This window comes from Aedes aegypti, chromosome 1 (genome assembly GCF_002204515.2).
Source record: "Aedes aegypti strain LVP_AGWG chromosome 1, AaegL5.0 Primary Assembly, whole genome shotgun sequence".
NCBI classification, from domain to species: domain Eukaryota; kingdom Metazoa; phylum Arthropoda; class Insecta; order Diptera; family Culicidae; genus Aedes; species Aedes aegypti.
Genome location: NC_035107.1, coordinates 279,494,239 through 279,514,757, shown reverse-complemented (window position 1 = coordinate 279,514,757; position 20,519 = coordinate 279,494,239). Strand labels below are relative to the sequence as shown.

The 20,519-nt window shown below is 39.6% G+C and overlaps 1 protein-coding gene across 3 annotated transcripts in view; it reads left to right on the top strand.

Moving 5' to 3' along the window:
- LOC5576566 overlaps positions 1-20,519 on the top strand; it is a 680,673-nt gene that overhangs the window by 619,677 nt on the left and 40,477 nt on the right. For 2 of the 3 annotated variants that reach the window (XM_021837955.1, XM_021837953.1), the window contains 5 exons: positions 14,316-14,351; positions 14,808-15,032; positions 15,105-15,311; positions 15,424-15,634; positions 15,716-15,848. In XM_021837955.1, coding sequence (XP_021693647.1) covers positions 14,316-14,351; positions 14,808-15,032; positions 15,105-15,311; positions 15,424-15,634; positions 15,716-15,848 — 812 coding nt within the window. The remainder of the gene's footprint in view (positions 1-14,315; positions 14,352-14,807; positions 15,033-15,104; positions 15,312-15,423; positions 15,635-15,715; positions 15,849-20,519) is intronic. The other variant, XM_021837954.1, reaches the window with a different exon arrangement.

The following is a 20,519-nucleotide window of genomic DNA, read 5'->3' as shown; positions in this document are numbered from 1 at the left end:
GATTATAAGTCACCAGAAGAGATCAAAAATGGAATAAATGATTTACTTGGCTTTTCCCCAGTTCAAGTAATTATTATGGAAAAGTGAACCCAATCTGCCATTCTTCGGTAAGGGCTTTCTCAAGAATATTATTTAGACATTTGGTTCACTTTAACAACAGTGATCCAAATAAAATTTGAGCTTCAGAAAAAGCAAGACAAATGTTCGATGTTCGGGTGCCATGGAAACACTTCCAGAAACCTGGAGGAAATTTTCAGATCTTCATTCAGTGCAGTCGGTGCCAAAAGTGGGGTCGTGGTACCAAACATTGCAGCATGGATGCTGAAAACATGATTTGCGAAGGTTCTTCTCACGCTAAGGACGTCCGTCCCGTGAAGGAAGGTACCAAAAAATTTGTATACGCTATTTGCAGAGGCAACCATAAGTCAAAATTTTGGTATTGCCCGTCGTGTAAACGAATGGTCGAGGCTCGTACCAGGCAGTTGAACGGTAACGTTTTTCTATCCCGGAATTCCCCAGGAAAAATCTCCAACAATGCTCATTTTTTAGTAATGAACGCTTGCTCAATAATCATACCCATCAAGTAAATTAAAATCACGCTCATTCACAAGCTATTTTTCTTCCGTCGGGTTATCGTTCGAATCTTTTCCATTCGAATGGAATATCCTATGCCAATGTTGTCGCAGATAATTCCAGTTCCTTTCTTTCAAATTTCCTTCATACGGGTAACCGTGCGAATTGTTTTAATTCTAATGGAAATACCACTGCCACTTTAGGAAAACTTCTATTCCGTCTCTTCATTGATTCCAACAGAAAATCATCAGTAAATGTGCCTACTTCTAGATTTTGATTTTCAACTAAACAATTGAATCAAATGAGTGATGCAATGTTCGAAACCACCACAATGGCTGAAGCAGTCTAAGTTGGTGTAATATTTACTAATAAAACTGTTGATGGATTAGACTTCTCTAATTGACCCCAATATTATTTAAATATTTTAAATTGAAATGCTGAAACTTATTTGAGAGCTGGATCCGAATTTAAAAAAAAAATACAAACTTTTTTGTTTATCGTAATGATCGACTGGATGGAGCATGTGGTGGAGTTGCAATCATCATAAAAAATCAACTTTTTTCGTCATTTGAAACTAAAGTTTTTGAAACTTTGGGTGCTTCTGTTGAAACACAGCTTGGTAAATATACTTTCATAGCTGACTATTTGCCTTATCAGTGCTCTGGGCAGCAAGTTAATTGGCTCTAAATTGACTTGTCAAAATTCGCTATAAGTATTTTTTTTTTTTTTGTCTTTGGTGACTTCAATGCCAAATATCGCTCATAGAATAATTCGCAAAGTAATTCCAAATTTTATTTGATGAGGATATTTCTCAATCAAATAACCTGATAGCCCTACATGTTTTTCCTCTTCTAGAAACCCTTCTACGATTGATTTGGTCTTAACCGACTCTAGTCTCCTTTGTAGCCAACTGGTTACTCATGCTGATATTGATTCTCATCATGTCCCTGTTACATTTCAAATATCCCATGAAGCGATTCTCAATCCTATTAGCTCCCCTTTCAATCATTTTCGAACAGACTGAAATGTATATGAAACAAATATCGATAGTAATTTTGATGTTAACGTTTCTTTACAAACAATACTTGATATTAACAATGCTCTTGAAACTATAACAAATTCCATTATAGGAGTCGAGGCATTGCAATACCAAAATGTAAAGAAAAATTTGAATCCGTGATTATAGACGATGAACTTAAACTCTTGATCCGTCTTAAAAACGTAAAGAGAAGGCAATTTATACGTACTCGCGACCCTGCTATGAAAATTATATGGCAGGATTTGCAGAAAGAAATTAACCCTTCAGTCGTCGCGTGGTTTGCCACCGTCAGAACCACCACGCTGATGCTGTGTGCGAAAAGCGAGGTTTTTCAACCACTGTTGTACAAAATACAACAGCGCGACGACTGAAGTGTTAAAAAACGATTTTCACAATTAAGAAACAAAAATTTTGAAAATAAAACTTCTCGATTGGACCCTGGCACAACCTTTAGGAAATTATCTAAAATTTATCTCGTTGGATAAATTTACGACTCATGATGTTGGAAACACCATTCTGCACCTTGTTGCGTTAACTACTATAACTATATACCATTTGAGAGGAAATGAAGAGTGTGGAAGTATCTGCTAAAGGGTGTCATACCGTTGACTTGAACTGCCACAAACTCCAGATTCCATCTATTAAGACTCTCGCATCGACTACAAGTACCTCGTAAATATTTCCCGAACGCGACGTAATCCACCCTTTATCCCATCCGGATAAATCTCTTCCCCTCCCCGGGGGAATTTCACGTTCCATCGCTCATGTCACCCTAGCCCCTTGTTCACCTAGTTTTTCATACAGCTTCCATGACAGCGACAAATCACGGGCAAAAATAAAATAATTCCACCTGTAATCCTCTTACATGTAGAGGGGAAAAAAAGCTATCGCACTTGAAATACCTCATATCCGCTTTCGGATCATGAACAGCATGAGCAACAGCAGCAGTGACTACTGAAAGTAGGGCAACGGGATCAGTTTTCATCCTGCGCTTTCTGATCCCGGGAAATCGTCTGACCGAATACACTTTAACCCCCATAACGTGGAGGAATTATGTTGGGGTAGGTGGCATCAGACGGAAAAAAATGATACTATGTTTGCATAAGTAATGAGCGCCAGTTTACCAAGGGGTGGCTAGAAGACCCGTCGTAGGTACTGGTGATGGAATGTTTGCAAAAGTGGATGAAAGTTCGGGAAAAGTTTTCGCATTGGCTAGACGTTGTCGGTCCCCTGGCCTTGGAGCTAGATGATAGGAACTGAGAACTGAATGTTGTTTCAAAAAAGTTTCCTATTTTCAATTCTGGCCATTTTCCGGCAGATGCGGGTAAATCGAGCTCGACAAACAAATTTATTCATGTGGAAAGAAGTTTTTGACTAAAATAGGTAAATATATGTCCGATTTGTTTGGATTACGCCAAAAGTTAGACGGACGTGTTTGTTACGGGTGTTGGTAAGGTATGGCTACTAATTTTTACATCAACTTGTACTGCTTAAGTCATAGTCGTGATTTTAATATTGCATCAATCATTTGATTTAAATGTTCAGTTAACATTCAAAATCAGAGGTAGACTTGTTACTAGAAGTAGGTACTTTTTCTGTTGGGATTTTCCGTGGATGAAGAACCGGAATAGAAGTAACCTGCGGGGACATTAGCATGGGTATTTTTATTTAAAACAATTCGAACGGTTACCCGTAGGAAGAAAATATAAGGAAAAGGAACTGCAACAACATTCGCTTAGATATTTACTTGAGTATTTCCATTCATATTTAAAAAAAATTGAACGGTTACCCGACGGAAGAAAACAAGCTTGTAAATGAGTATGAATCTTATTTATCTGATGGATATAATTATTAAGAAAGCGATCGTTAACTGAAACAAAGATTCTGTCTAGGGGAATCCCACTACGAAAAACTTTCCCGTTTACCTATCAGGTACGAACCTCAACAATTCGTTTTCGCGAAAGGCAATTCCAAAAGTTAGACTTATGGTTGCCCCCGCAATTTGCGCATACAAACTTTTTGGTATCTTCCTTCACAGGACAGACGTCCTTAGCGTTAGAAGAACCTCATGTATTCGGCATCCATTCGGCACAGTTTGGTACTATGATACCACTTTTGGCACCGACGGCACTGAGTGGGATTCTGGAAATTTCATCCAGGTTTCTGGAAATGTTCCCATGTCACACGGGCATCGAACATAAGTTTTGCTTTTCCTTAGTGAGTTAAATAATACTCTTGAGAAAGCCCTTTCCGACGAATGCTAGATTGGGTACTCTTTTTCATAATAATGATTACTTGGACTGGGAAAAATCCAAGTAAATCATATATTCCATTTTTTATCTCTTAAGGTGACTTATAGTCTCTTGCAAACTTTCAAGACGACTTTGAACAAACGTTTAGTTTTGTCGTCATAAGTGAAAAAGTTGAGCCTTTCTCTTCAAGATGTTTGATCAGAAGTTCGCGATCTTTAAAAGTTTCCGGCAAAACACGGTAGTCTCTTCTTTAACTTCCTCCAACGAGTCTAAAATTAACCCTCGCTGGGTCCAATAAATCCGCGTACCCCTTTGTGGGTAAATTTTAACGATTGCTGTGTCTCAATTCAATTGCTCACAGCAATCTTCAAGCCAATTTGTGGCCAGCATCGTACAATGTTTGCCATGCCAGCACAATACCATCTGGAATCGCATTTTTACTATTTCCACCCGCAGAAAACGAAAAAGGCAAAAATTACATCCGCCAGGAAGTATCCTCGAGCAAGCTGCTATCTTCACTAGCATGATGGGGTTCTACTGGTCCTTGTTCGGTATTCCACCACATCTTCTCAGGAGAAACTTCCTCCTGCTGCTGCTGCTGCAGTTTGATATGCAAATATCCCGAGACTCACTTTAGATAGCACACGACAGACGTACTCCTCCCTGCATATACTTTATGCAGTTACGAAATTGGAATTTGATAAGATTCTCTTTTGCCAGTAATGGAGGTTCCATTGCTCGAATGATGTGATCGCAAATTCGCCACCAGCATTGTGGATTGGGAGAAAGAGATAGCTCGCATTGTTAGCTTGGTATAAATTGAACATTGGGTAATCAATTTGTGATTTTTTTTCTACAATGGCGAATTTTGCGCAAGATTTTTTGTCGGTATGTAGAGATTAGAGTGGTTCAAAAAATCGTTTTTGCTCCACACCGCTCATTCGATTCTAAATCAAATTCTGAGTGTCCTCCCAAAATTTGAGCTTATTTGGATGAAAACTGAGACTGCACAAGCCCTTTAAAGTTTATACGGGAATTACAATGAGAAAAGCAACCAATTCATTCAATCGGTCATAGTGTTTGCCCATGTACTCTTGGGAATTAGAACTATGTTGATATTGTGAGATACAATAATCAGCTACAACTTTGCCGAAGACCGTTTTTAAATCGGACGCCCCAGTATTTAGTTATTGATTTATGAATGAGTTGTAAAACTTTGGCTATAATTATTGTTAGTTAACTTCTGCGTTCATGAGTCCTCTCATGGCGTAGTGGTTAACGCGCCCCAACTAGAGATCGGGGAGTCGTGAGTTCGATTCTCACTGAGAAGACGTGTAACTTTTTCGCAAATCTTCACATCAATTTGTCCATCTAATCCAATTGCAAATTATATGTAATGTTTAGCTTTTCGGTAGTTGTTATAATTATTGGGCTGTTCTGCAGGCATCACTGGATATATGCAGTAAAACATAGTAGCCATGATTTGTGCGTGCTATCTTTCGCGCCAGGTGCAGCAATGTTGCCTGTTCAGAAGTAAAATGAGCACTGCTGAAGAATTTGTGACTGGATATAAATCAATAACTAATTACTGAGGCGTCCGATTTGAAAACGGTCTTCGGCAAAGTTGTAGCTGATGAATGTATCTCATGGTATCAACGTATCTCTAATCCCCAAGAGCACATGGGCAAACACTATGACCGATTGAATGATTTGCTTGCTTTTCCCATAGTAATTCCCATATAAACTTTAAAAAGCTTGTGCAGTCTCAGTTTTCATCCAAATGAGCTCAAATTTTGGGAGGACACTAAGAATTTGATTTAGAATCGAATGAGCGGTGTGGAGCAATAACGATTTTTTGAACCACTCTAGTAGAGATATCAAAGGTGGATCTGATCAGTTGAGTGTACCGAAGAATTATAAGCTCTACTGCGCTTTTTAGGAGTCAAAAAGCGGTGGAAATCGATTCCAACTAATATATTTGCATTCGCTTTACAGTTACGATTGCTGTAAGTTAGTTATTCAATTTCGTAAAAACAATTTATCAAATTCTCATGATTCACATAACTCTCCAAAACTTTAATCGGATATTAGTCGTCAGAAGAACAGATCGTAACAATGTGAATTTGGCAAATGCAGGGCTGGTACAGCTATTTGGGGTCCCGCTGGTTAGATATGTATTCGTCCTTGAGTCGATATTTGTGACATGATCCTCCAGACCTTCAATCGAATATTAGCCGTCAAGGAAATTCTAGTTTCCGACGGATAATCGCGTCATTCGCGTGGGATGGAGGACTCAGAGGGGGGATGATTCTAATGGGATTGTAATTCGATACCGATGCCAAAGTGCGCTGATTGCATCCAGAGAGCGAGCACCATTTGTGGAACGAGCTCAGCAGGGGAAAATGCATTCAGATATGGAAAGAAAAATAGACGCTATCAACTAAACAAGTGCGCACTTAAGTGACAGCATTAGTCAATGGTGGTGGTTGGAAACCTTTTGAGGAGAAGAAGTTCACGGAATGCCACCATCAGCGCACTTAATAGAGCACCCTTTTTGTACGAAGTGCGTCATCTGGTCCTGTTGGGTGGTGAGTAATGTTTAGCTCATGATATTACTTTCTACTTGCAATCTCTGGCAGTCGAGAGTAATCGTGGGGTACGGTATAAGATTGGAAATATCATAGTAGGTAATAGTGATTTGGAAGCTGTGTAGGAGTAAAGTTGAAGGCATCACTGGCTGATATTCCTATTTTGATGACATGAGATGGAGTAGTAATATAGGGAAAGTGTACCAGTTATGGCCATAGTGGTTCCCTTTTTGGCTATACGGGAAATTTCGATAACTTTCAAATTTTAAATCTTTTTGAATGCATAAACATAAAGATATATTTTAAATCTTACTACTACAACACAAAAAATCTTTCAGAATGTGAAAACATTCAAGTAATCCTGTATGACGAAATAGGGAACCACTATGTCCATAACTGGTACACCTACCCTAGTTTAAAGTAATTACTAAAATAGATTCTGAAGATACAAATTTTGAACTTTTAGTTGTAAAAAGGTCAAATACGGTATTAATCATGATAAATAAGTTTAGGGTAGTAGCTCACTAAACATTATCATTGACTTTTCTAAGCATTCTGGAACCAGTTCTTATGAAGGAAATGTCACTTGATCACCTTGGTTTCAGAAACACATGATAGATAACATAGCGGCTGTCCATTAATTATGTAAGGGTTTATGGGGGAGGGGGGTTTTGAGATTTCTTACGCGCCATACAATTTATTTTTAATTTACATACAAAAAATCTTACCATGGGGGGAGAGGAGTTTGAAAAACCCCCAAGAAATTGTCTTACGTAATTAATGGATCGCCCCATAGCTATAGTTCAATAGATTGTACCCCGTTTGGCAAAAATTCGTTTGGCATAAGGCCGTTTGGCATAAAGCCGTTTGGCATAAAGTCGTTTGGCATAATTGTCGCAAATTTGGACATCTTCTGAATGCGGACATGCTCAGAAACGCTGAACATAACGCTGAAAAATAGGTTGCTGGGGATCTGTTTGAAGTCGGCCTTCACATATGTTTCGTCGTCCATGATGCAGCATTCAACTTTCGTCAGCATGTTGAGGTACAACTTCCTGGCACGGGTTTTGGCGGACTGACGATCATAATCAGCTATTGGTTTGTTGTAGATAAGAGTTATTAGAGATCAAAAATAATATCATAAAATAATATGGAGACGTATTGAACAATATCTTGTTAATGCCGAGGACCTGGGATCGAATCCCATCCCCGAGATAGTCACTAATGACATAATAGTTGTAGTGACGACTTCCTTCGGAAGGGAAGTAAAGCCGTTGGTCCCGAAATGAACTAGCCCAGGGCTAAAAATCTCGTTAATAAAGATAGAAAAAAAATATCTTGTTAAGATATTATAAGGTAAAGATGAACCGAAGCCAAACCTCAAATTTTCAAAAGCCCGAATCTGGAGAACCAAACATCGGTTTAAGCTGAAAACTTAATCGATTGGTCACAAGCTGGTGGTGACCAATCGATTAAGTTTTCAGCCTAAACGAGTGTTCGGTTCTCCAGATTTGTGCTCTTGAAAATTTGAGCTTTGGCTTCGGTTCATCTTCACCATAAGATCAAAACAATATCTGGCAAGTTTATTGATTGACCAACAAATCAATATCAAAATATGATCTGACAGATGGCGAAGAATAAAAATAATTAAAAAGCCAGCAACCAGGATGAAACCTTCGACCTTCAGATCTATACACAGAGGTGTAAGGGATGGTTCAAATATTACGTAACGCAACAGGGGGAGGGATGGGGTCTTACATAGTGTTACGGTTCATACAAAAATTTAAAATTTTCCATACAAAAGCTGTTACGTGGGGGAGGGAGGGGGTCTAAAATTGGCAAATTTTGCGTTACGTAATATTTGAATGAACCCTTACCCATTCGGCTATGCCTCTGAGTTGGAAGATTGAGGAAATAAGAGCATGATTTTTATCGCTTTCTGAGACTAATCTTTGCTCCTAGAGGTTGCCTCGACGTCTCACTGTTCGGTCCGGCCATTTTGTGTTTTGTTCCATGTCAAAGAACTAATTTTGATCTCGTTTAAATATTTTCGGATGTTGAGCTATAGCGTTGAGATTTATAAAATTTTCGAACATCTTTTCAATATCAAATCGAGATATGCGATCATGATTTGTTCTTTTTGCATGCTTCTATGGTTAGCCGTCGGGTGTGAGCGGTGTTATATCTCGAATACATTTCTGAAATTCGTAAGGATTCTTCGTATCTTCTTCCTATTAGTTTCGTATCGCAAACGTATCGAAATTTCGCATCAATATCCTCATAAGTTTCTTTGGAGTTGTATCTGAAAACCCTTAAGATACTCTTCAGAAGCACGTGAGGATTCTCTTCAAAGAACTGCTAAGATTCTTTTCAGTATTCATTATATCTTTAAAAGCGCTTTGGACAGTTCTACGTAGGAACGTTCTGCATAATTTTAAGCATAGAAGATTTACTTCATTATGTAAATCTTCTATGCTTAAAATTATGCAGAATTGGCATGATAGGAATAATATCCCAAATAACATTTTAGGTTTTATCACGCTCCATAGAAAGTTTTGAAGACCAATTGATAATAAAAAAGGTAGTCCCATTAAATCCACTTGATAACCTCTCATGGATTGTGTTATGACTAAAAGGGTTAGGTGACAAAACGTCGAATGCCAAAACGGCATTGGCTGAGAATGAAAATTTCGTGGAGTAATAAAAAAAATCGACGTTCTGTCCCTGTCGACGTTTTGGCATTCGGCATTTTGGGATTCGACTTTTTGTCTTTCGACATTTTGTCCCTAAATCGACTGAAGGCAGTCTTGAAGTTGTTTGTAAATCCAATTCAAGAGCAGCAATAAAACTGTATGGGATGGTACACAAATTATGTCACAATAAATTCGAACTTTTTTACTCCCTCCCCGCTTTTTTCATGCTTTTTGTATTAGACCTTCAAAAATTTTGTATGATTTGTCTGACCACCTCCCCTGGGATGGTACACAAATTATGTCACGCTAAATTTCAACTTGTTCGACCACCTCCCCCCCCCCCTTTGTTACACTTTTTGTATGAATCCTCTGAAAATTTTGTAAGGCTTGTCACGCTTGGCTCGACCCCCTCCCCCCCCCTTGGAGCGTGACGTAATTTGTGCATGACCCCCTTCCCCCTTGGTGTGTCATAATGTGTGGGGTCATCTGTTGAAACTTTGTCGATGTATTCTTCACACTCTACAAGAGATTGTCATGACCATTTTTAAAAGAGTAATAAAATTTTCAGATTTGGTTTGTTTTGTTTGCTGTCTGTTTAGACCATTTCATGTATTTTTTTTTTTAATTTTTATTGATAAGCAAAACTTCTAACGATAATGGAATCAATGATGTAATCGATTTATTCAGAAACAAAAAAAGATAACATCAACTGCTTACCTAAGCTTCAAATCTATGCGTGTTTTGTTTTACGCGAGGCTTAAGGAGCGAAATGTTTGTGTGAGTTTTTTGAGAACTTGTGAAAAAATGGTGCAAAAATATCAAGAAACAAAAAAGTTATTTTTGAATATTTTTATTGTGGTAAAAAATGAAACTGCCGGTAGAGGGGTTAATGACTATAGAAAGTAAGACGCTGAGATTGATTATTAGGGTACACAGGCTAGTTTCGAAAAGTTGTTGAACAAACAAGGAAAGTGACTCATTTCTTCAAGGATATATGAACGCAATGATTAATAAATACTTTCAACTAAAAGAATAACGAAATGAACTAAAACTAACACTAAACCACCTAATTTTGTTGGGGACGGACCTGGTGTAGTGGTTAGAACACTCGCCTCTCACGCCGAGGACCTGGGATCGAATCCCATCCCCGACATAGTCACTTATGACGTAAAAAGTTATAGTGACGACTTCCTTCGGAAGGGAAGTAAAGCCGTTGGTCCCGAGATGAACTAGCCTAGGGCTAAAAATCTCGTTAATAAAGTCAAACCAACCAACCTAATTTTGTTAAGACTTGACGACATTTAACATTTAGGATTACATAAAAGACAGGAGTAATCATAATATCTTAACTAAAAAGGACACTTGGATGACAAATTATTTAAAATCATTTCGACGCCCTGTCCTTTGGTTCAGAAAGGGGTATGGGCGCGTTCTGCCAACTCGGTCGAGGCAGATTTGTGTGAACAAGTTACAACATGGACGTTCTAAAGTGCCAGAATGAAGTGTTGTGCTTGTGGGGAACACTTGAAGATGGGATGGAAGGCCATTACTTCGCGTGCGCGCTTTACTTCTGCTTGTCTAAAAAGTTATATACAATAACCGACCTTAACTTAACTATCTAAAAATAAAGATTCTAAATTAACAGTTGCAAAAACAATAATCTTTCTGAGCTTACTAACATGTCGTCGCGTTAATTCTATCATAATGATATTTTGTCTAAATCCGTCGAACCATTCTGAATGGCTGTTGTGAGAATATCACCAAGAACCTCTCACATGCAGTAAAGCTGAATTGTCCTACATTGAAACATTAAGGTTTTCACTCTTTCGGATTCATTTTTTATCGTTTATCATCAGTTTTGTTGAGATGTTCTGAATGCCGCAATGACGTACAGTGATCATGGAGTTTTTCGGAAGCTGCATGGGGATTGTTATCGTGGGAATCCAAAGAGCGAATTTTATATGATTTCATTGTAGGCCAACGCAGCAATATAGCATGTAACAATCATTAACATTTCTTCTCTCCTTATCCTTGTTTTCATATCTAACCCGCCATTACAACGAGGAAAAATTCATCGGAGAGGAAAGACATGGTAGCGTATTGGCCGAGAAAAGCTAAGTACCGTTTTGTCTCAAATTACGAACAGACTCATATTCCGAACACTCAGTTTTTGTATGGCGTTTTGGTTGAAATGTTTCGCTGAAATATGTCATCAAATTACCAAGAAACACCACACAAAATTCCTCTTTTCCCATATACTTAGGCAAAACACTAAACTACCACTATATGTATTGACTGATTCATGTTCTTTCGACCTTGCACCATCCATAGAAGCCATTTGGCATAACGGCCATTTGGCATAATTTATAAAAAATGTATTTTTCTTTCACATTTCAAAACGTTCATTTTAGTGCTTGAAATGTTTGTCTAAGACAAGTGAAGTTTACTGGAAGAAGAGGAAATTACACAGCGTAACAAAACTGACATTTTTGCGTGTCTCAAGAATCGAATTATGTGTCTCTAGTAGATTTGGGGTTGCTGAATATGATGCCGTTCTCAGAAATGTTCCAGCACGTCACAATTTTTAGCTACAGGTCGCCAAAGTTCACTGGTTTCATTGATGTTTACATTAAATTTAAACAATGATTTATCAAAAAATATTATGATATAATCTACCAAACATGCATAATACACACTTAAATTATTTTACGGATTCCTGTGAAATCTCAACAGCTGAACGGTTCGGTAAAATAAATTACCGGAGTACGGTAAATTTTCACAGTATTCGGTAAAAATTCACCGGAATCCGTAAAATTCCGACGAAATTACGGTGTTTTATTTCACCGAATCAGCTGTTGAGATTACGGCGAAATTCACCGTAAGAGCTTAGTGTGTAGGACTTTAACTTTCATTTCAGATATAATTTGATTGAAATTGCACGATTAAATTGAGGTTAAATCGATTTTTTCAACATGCTTGCAGTCTCCATACGAAATTCTTTGTTTCTCTTATATGGCACAATACAATACTTTTCTAAACCAACAAAAAATAACTTTTGAGCATTGGGAGTATCATGAACATCGATGATAAGTATTGTTATACACATGAAGTTTGAGTTCTGAGGCAAATTAAGCAAATAAATTGCCATACAAGCTGGAAAACTTGCATGCAAGTTGGTTGAAATAGTCAAATGTAACATTTTCAACAGGCAATATCTCAAAAAATAGACGTGCTATGATATTTCTGTAAATGGCAATGGATTCAGCAACCCTTAATTAAGTAAATAGCGGTATTTTGGTGCTTGAGACAAAATCGTGTTCCACAGTGTTATTGGCCATGATTTTTAGTTCAACCAAACCAAAGTGGAGTGCAAGGAAACACAGCATTTGAGGCTAATGACAAGCAACATGAAGTCATATCTGAGGTTGACCATATCGCTGGAAAGGTATCGTGTAGGATGGAGATCGAAACACATGGGATAATTGATTTTAATACATCATAATAAGCAAACTTTCAATTTTGAGTGAGGTAAAACACAAACACCGAACCAGATCGTTGCGTACAATTTGACCAATTAAAAAGGGCTTGAATACCATAAACTATTAATTTCCAATGCTTCAATCCTAGACTCACCCGATGTTTAAACAAAACAACTGGCGCCGAACGGTTCTAGTTGAACAGAAGAAAAAGAAAAAAGTCTTCTTTTTTCGTCTAAAGTCCATAAAGGCGACGTCTTGTACGTTCTCCAATCATAAAAGCTATCGAAAAAAAAAATTTTGGTTGAATTCATCAGGCCGATGTACGTAATTCGAAGCATCCGGGGAATTTCAATCTATACGGTACCAAGGCAATCCGATGTGAACAAACATCGATTGGTGTGTCTATGATTCGTTACGCTGCAAACTACACAGAACAGCTTATGTTTGAAAGAAGGTAGAATTCATAATAGAGTATTTTGCCAATTATTGGATACCTAAAATTCTCGCTAATTGGAGAACACGTCATGAAGAATGATGTCTATGTTCATAAAAAGGCGTTTTTTAGCCGTTCAGCAATAGGCGAATCACCCTGCTGCATTATGACTAATGCATCAACTGAAAATTTAAGACAAAGCATGAGGTTTTCCTTCTTTAGAACATTGGCTGTTCGTTATGCTTTATTTCTGCACCTCAATAAAAAAAAGATACTAGACTAGACGATTTTATATAACTGCGTTTGCAACTACAATAAATTCGTGGTCCCTAGCGACGGTCAAAATTATAGGTACGCAAATAAAGGAAGACGGACGTCAGAGAGCATTATAAGATTTATTAAAGTGAGCTCACAATATGGTGCCAAATTTTAAACTCTACATATCACTCCTTCATGAAGCGATTTGAATAAGTACTCACAGCTACAAGTGTGACTTGGAAGGCGCCGGATGGGACTCGGAAGTGATTCAATTATATTTTCTAGAGTCGGAGATGACATACATTGGATTTAGTCAAAAGTTGAGAAAAAATATTTGTGGAAATATATTCTTCAAATTATGCCAAATGGCCGTTATGCCAAACGGTGTTATGCCAAATGGTATTATTCCAAATGGGGTAGAACCCTTTGGTTGGTAGTTGCAACCATGTTTAGTGAATGAACGAAAGAAGTCGTGACCTTCGAGAGGTTTTTTTTTTCTAAGACGGTGTTCAAGAAGGATTACCACCGCTAGCTTTCGCTAACGGGTCCAACGAAAAATTGAAGGCACGGGTCCAAACAAGGATCGTAAAGGGATCTATAGTAGAAAAAGATAGTACTGAAAAGTACTGTTTTCGTAGCACTGAAAAGTATTGTTGCATTGCTTTAGGTAGTTTAAAAAAAACTTCCAAGAGCAGAGAAAATTCGTGTACGCACAGCTCGAAGGTACGATGCGCACTGATTCACAGGGAACTTGTTTCGATAAACCGTAGCCCCCCTCTTTAACACTTCAGTAACTTTTACATTCAATTTGTGCACTAGTTTTCAGTTCGATTACTAAACTAGCCTTAGAAATCTTGAAGAGCATTTTGTAAACTATACTTACGGAATATATGAACGGAATAAAAGATATTGTTATAAGCTCGACCAATATTCATATATTTTTACGCAGACAGATCAAATCACGCACTAAAAATAACCGTATGATTTCTCATTATCTCAGCCCTAAATTACATGGTGGTGAATATACAAAGTTGTGGTAATTATTTGTCTAGTTTTTTTTAGATGCAACAAAATGCTTTACAGTCGTCTAGCGAGTGTTGAAGCGATCAACGTAATAATCATGTTCTATTATTTTGTTTCTGTTTTATCTAAAGACATCATTGCACATGACCAATAGTTGTCTTTTTATCGCAAACAAAGCACAAATCGCTGTCAAATAGATATGGGTATCTAGAGATTCTGATTCCAAGTAATCTAATGAAATGTGTTTGTCCATGTGTAATGTCAGCTTTATCAAACCGTTTTACTTTATTCACAACACAGTGCAATGTAGCCAAATGTCTAACCAGCAAATGTGCTTTTTTTCTAGCGGAACAATGCAATGTATCATTTTGTATATTACCCCCCACTCCCCTAGAAATGTAGTAAAATACACTACACGACAATATGCAATGCACTAAATCATCAACCCCCTCCGAATCGTTCTCAACAGGAAGCGGCGGCCCCTCGGTGACGAGCTGTACCGGTAGCGAAATCGACAAACAGGTCGGCCTCTGGGAACGACGGGTCAAAGGCCTCCGGCGGATGATACTGGGCTGGGACCAAACCAAACCGCCCGACCTGCCCAACCGAATCGACATCGACGTGGCCGGGTGCACCTCGGTCAGCCTGCGGCTTTACGAACCCCTCGAAGGTGCCATATCAACCAAATTCAAAGGTATGCGAGATGAAACACACGTGTGCGCCTGAAAGTAGTCTAATGGCGATAATGGTTTCTCTCTTTTTGCAGTGCAATGGTCTTCCCGATCGGACTTTAGCAACGTGGTCGGCGAGCGGGAGGTCATCGAGTGGACCAGCTTCCACGGGTGCATGGGTGCAGTGTGCAATCTGAGCGAACTGATCCAAGGTCGGAGGTACTTCTTCCGGGCTTGCGCCGGCAACATCAAAGGCTGGGGACCGTACAAACTGTCCACGCCGAACTGTGTAGTGCCATCTAGTGAGTATCTTCCTGTCGGTATACATTTAGGCGGTCCGCCGTTGCGAATTGCGATTTCGTTAATGGACCTCATAATTCATTGCGCCTTAATTTATTCTTTCCCCCACGCTAGGCTGGCGCGATGTGGAAAGCCGCGAGAACCGTTTCGTCGGCAAGCAGCGCAACCTGGACGATCTGTTCAATGCGGTTAGGCTGGCGCGACCGGAGGACGCTTCCGAAATCGTCCTGGACGCCGCGGCGCCAGCCAAACGAGCCATCAAGAAGAAAACCACCATCAAGCAGCTCTTTTCGGCGGCGTCCAAATTTCAAAAAAATCTCAAACGGTAGTTATTGCATCCATTAGCTAACAATGAACCAATATGCAACCATGTACTGAACCGTGTTTCGTTGTGTCTACCTTGCAGGGGCATCTATCTGGCGTGTGTTCTCTACCACGAGGACAAACTGCTGCTCACCAACGAGGACTTTGTGCCGGTGATAGAGATTGACGAAACGTTCACCAGCAACCTGCACACCGACTTCTACTGGCTGATGAAGGTGAGTCCATCCATTCCGGCTTCTGGCGCCGTTCAGCCACGCTGAAAATGTTGCGCCCGCTTGGTATGCAAAATACATGTGCATAAATTTACACTGCACTCGAGCCGGGGGCCGCCGTCACAGTGAATTCGATCCAATAATCTAAACAACATCGGCCAGACACTGGTTTAGGAAAACATTGGGACGGTTTGTCGGAAATGTTTTACATACATGCAAGGGAGTAAGCAGTTATGGCGAAAACTGATGGATAACGTTCATTCATTGTGCCTCCCACTTAACGGTTCTCGGTGTAGAAGTCAAAAGGGTCGTCAAAGTTCCCTAACAAGATACATGTTTTTCGACAGCATTTTTAGAGTGCTCTTCTGCATCAACATATAGAGAATGTCGTCATGAAAATTTGGTTTGTGCAATCTAATCTAGTGTTGATACTTGATAATCTAATCAACTACGTTGAAAAAGTTCGCTTAGGGAAAGTGTACCAGTTATTACTATAGTGGTTCCCTATTAAGCTATATGTGTTTTCTCGAAAACTTTCACATCTTTAATATTTTTGAATGTATTAACATCAAGATTAATTTGATATCAAACTACTACATACTGTGTAAAATTTTTAAAATAATCAAATTATCACGTATGGCGAAATAGGGATCCATTATGTCCTAAACAGGTACACCTGTTTGATTTTTTTACAGGTTCGTGACCAATTCTGATCGCTTTTCCAGCTTCTGAAAGAAAGATTTTCAAACTTTTGGGAGAAACTTTTCTAGTCCCCAGAAGAAGCTCCTCCAGCTTCTGAAAGAAGAAAGCTTTTCACTTCTGGAAGGAAGCTTTTCCAGCTTCTCGAGCAAAACTTTTCCAGCTTCCGGAAGAAAGCTTTTCTAGCTTCTGGAAGGAAGCTTCTCCAACATTTGGAAGGAAGCTTTACCAGCTTCTGAAAGGAAGATTTCCCAGTTTCTGGAAGAAAACTTTTCCAGCTTTTGGAAGCAAGCTTTTCCAGCTTCTGGAAGGAAGTTTTTTCAGCTTCTGGAGCGAATCTTTTCAGCTTCTGGAAGGCAGCTTTTCCAGCTTCTGGAAGGCAGCTTTTCCAGCTTCTGGAAGGCAGCTTTTCCAGCTTCTGGAAGGAAGTTTTCAGCTTCTGGAAGGAAACTTTTCAGGTTCTACAAGGAAGCTTTTCAGTTTCTGGAAGGAAGCTTTTCAGCTTCTGGAAGGAAGTTTTTCAGGTTCTGGAAGGAAGCTTTTCAGCTTCTGGAAGGAAGCTTTTAAGTTTCTGGAAGAAAGCTTTTCAGCTTCTGGAAGGAAAGTTTTCAGGTTCTGGATTGAAGCTTTTACAGCTTCTGGAAGGAAACTTTTAAAGCTCCTGAAAGGAAGCTTTTTCAGGTTCTGGAAGGAAGCTTTTACAGCTTCTGGAAGGAAACTTTTACAGCTCCTGGAAGGAAGCTTTTTCAGCTTCTGGAAGGAAGCTTTTCCAGCTTCTGGAACGAAGCTTTTCCAGCTTCTGGAAGGCAGCTTTTCCAGCTTCTGGAAGGAAGCTTTTCAGCTTCTGGAAGGAAACTTTTCAGGTTCTAGAAAGAAGCTTTTCAGTTTCTGGAAGGAAGCTTTTCAGCTTCTGGAAGGGAACTTTTCAGTTTCTGGAAGGCAGCTTTTCCAGCTTTTAGAAGGAAGCTTTTCAGTTTCTGGAAGGAAGCTTTTCAGCTTCTGGAAGGAAGTTTTTCAGGTTCTGGAAGGAAGCTTTTCAGCTTCTGGAAGGAAGCATTTAAGTTTCTGGAAGAAAGCTTTTCAGCTTCTGGAAGGAAAGTTTTCAGGTTCTGGATTGAAGCTTTTACAGCTTCTGGAAGGAAACTTTTAAAGCTCCTGAAAGGAAGCTTTTTCAGCTTCTGGAAGGAAGCTTTTCCAGCTTCTGGAACGAAGCTTTTCCAGCTTCTGGAAAGAAGCTTTTCCAGCTTCTGGAAGGGATTTTTTTCAGCTTCTGGGACGAATCTTCCAGCCTCTGGAAGGAAGTTTTTCAGCTTCTGGAACGAATCTTTTCAGCTTCTGGAATGCAGCTTTTTCAGCTTCTTACAGAAAGCTTATCCAGCTTCAGGAAGCAAGCTTTTACAGCTTATTAAAAAAACTTATCCATGCTCTGGAGGAAAAAAGCTTTTCCAGCTTCTGGACGGAAGCGTTTCAAGCTTCTGGGAGAAAACTTTTCCAGCTTCTGGAAGAAAACTTTTCCAGCTTCTGGAACGAAGCTTTTCAAGCTTCTGGAAGGAAGCATTTCCAGCTTCTGGAAAGAAGCTTTTCCAGCTTCTGGAACGAATCTTTTCAGCTTCTGGAAGGCAGCTTTTCCAGCTTCTGGAAGACAGCTTTTTCAGCTTCTTACAGAAAGCTTATCCAGCTTCAGGAAGCAAGCTTTTACAGCTTATTAAAAAAAGCTTATCCAGGCTCTGGAGGAAAAAATCTTTTCCAGCTTCTGGACGGAAGCGTTTCGAGCTTCTGGAAGAAAACTTTTCCAGCTTCTGGAAGAAAACTTTTCCAGCTTCTGGAACGAAGCTTTTCAAGCTTCTGGAAAAAAGCTTTTCTAGCTTCAGGAAGCAAGCTTTTCCAGCTACTAGAGGGAAGCTTTTGCAGCTTCTGGAAGAAAGCTTCTTCAGCTTTTGGAAGGAAACTTTCCCAACATCTGGAAGGAAGCTTTTCCAGCTTCTGGAAGGAAGCTTTTCAGCTTCTGGAAGGAAGCTTTACAGCTTCTGGAAGGAAGCTTTTAAGTTTCTGAAAGAAAGCTTTTCAGCTTCTGGAAGGAAACTTTTACAGCTCCTGGAAGGAAGCTTTTTCAGCTTCTGGAAGGAAGCTTTTCCAGCTTCTGGAGGGAAGCTTCTCCAGCTTCTGGAACGAAGCTTTTCCAGCTTCTGGAACGAAGCTTTTTCAGCTTCTGGAAGGAAGCTTTTCCAGCTTCTAGAAGCAAGCTTTTCAGTTTCTGGAAGGAAGCTTTTCAGCTTCTGGAAGGAAGTTTTTCAGGTTCTGGAAGGAAGCTTTTCGGCTTCTGGAAGGAAGCTTTTAAGTTTCTGGAAGAAAGCTTTTCAGCTTCTGGAAGGAAAGTTTTCAGGTTCTGGAAGGAAGCTTTTACAGCTTCTGGAAGGAAACTTTTACAGCTCCTGGAAGGAAGCTTTTTCAGCTTCTGGAAGGAAGCTTTTCCAGCTTCTGGAAGGCAGCTTTTCCAGCTTCTGGAAGGAAGCTTTTCAGCTTCTGGAAGGAAACTTTTCAGGTTCTAGAAAGAAGCTTTTCAGTTTCTGGAAGGAAACTTTTCAGCTTCTGGAAGGGAACTTTTCAGTTTCTGGAAGGCAGCTTTTCCAGCTTCTAGAAGGAAGCTTTTCAGTTTCTGGAAGGAAGCTTTTCAGCTTCTGGAAGGAAGTTTTTCAGGTTCTGGAAGGAAGCTTTTCAGCTTCTGGAAGGAAGCTTTTAAGTTTCTGGAAGAAAGCTTTTCAGCTTCTGGAAGGAAAGTTTTCAGGTTCTGGAAGGAAGCTTTTACAGCTTCTGGAAGGAAACTTTTACAGCTCCTGGAAGGAAGCTTTTTCAGCTTCTGGAAGGAAGCTTTTCCAGCTTCTGGAAGGCAGCTTTTCCAGCTTCTGGAAGGAAGCTTTTCAGCTTCTGGAAGGAAACTTTTCAGGTTCTAGAAAGAAGCTTTTCAGTTTCTGGAAGGAAACTTTTCAGCTTCTGGAAGGGAACTTTTCAGTTTCTGGAAGGCAGCTTTTCCAGCTTCTAGAAGGAAGCTTTTCAGTTTCTGGAAGGAAGCTTTTCAGCTTCTGGAAGGAAGTTTTTCAGGTTCTGGAAGGAAGCTTTTCAGCTTCTGGAAGGAAGCTTTTAAGTTTCTGGAAGAAAGCTTTTCAGCTTCTGGAAGGAAAGTTTTCAGGTTCTGGATTGAAGCTTTTACAGCTTCTGGAAGGAAACTTTTAAAGCTCCTGAAAGGAAGCTTTTTCAACTTCTGGAAGGAAGCTTTTCCAGCTTCTGGAACGAAGCTTTTCCAGCTTCTAGAAAGAAGCTTTTCCAGCTTCTGGAAGGGAGTTTTTTCAGCTTCTGGGACGAATCTTCCAGCCTCTGGAAGGAAGTTTTTCAGCTTCTGGAACGAATCTTTTCAGCTTCTGGAATGCAGCTTTTTCAGCTTCTTACAGAAAGCTTATCCAGCTTCAGGAAGCAAGCTTTTACAGCTTATTGAAAAAAGCGTATCCAGGCTCTGGAGGAAAAATGCTTTTCCAGCTTCTGGACGGAAGCGTTTCAAGCTTCTGGAAGAAAACTTTTCCAGCTTCTGGAAGAAAACTTTTCCAGCTTCTGGAACGAAGCTTTTCAAGCTTCTGGAAAAAAGCTTTTCTAGCTTCAGGAAGCAAGCTTTTCCAGCTACTAGAGGGAAGCTTTTGCAGCTTCTGGAAGAAAGCTTCTTCAGCTTTTGGAAGGAAACTTTCCCAACATCTGGAAGGAAGCTTTTCCAGCTTCTGGAAGGAAGCTTTTCAGCTTCTGGAACGAAGCTTTACAGCTTCTGGAAGGAAGCTTTTAAGTTTCTGAAAGAAAGCTTTTCAGCTTCTGGAAGGAAACTTTTACAGCTCCTGGAAGGAAGCTTTTTCAGCTTCTGGAAGGAAGCTTTTCCAGCTTCTGGAGGGAAGCTTCTCCAGCTTCTGGAACGAAGCTTTTCCAGCTTCTGGAACG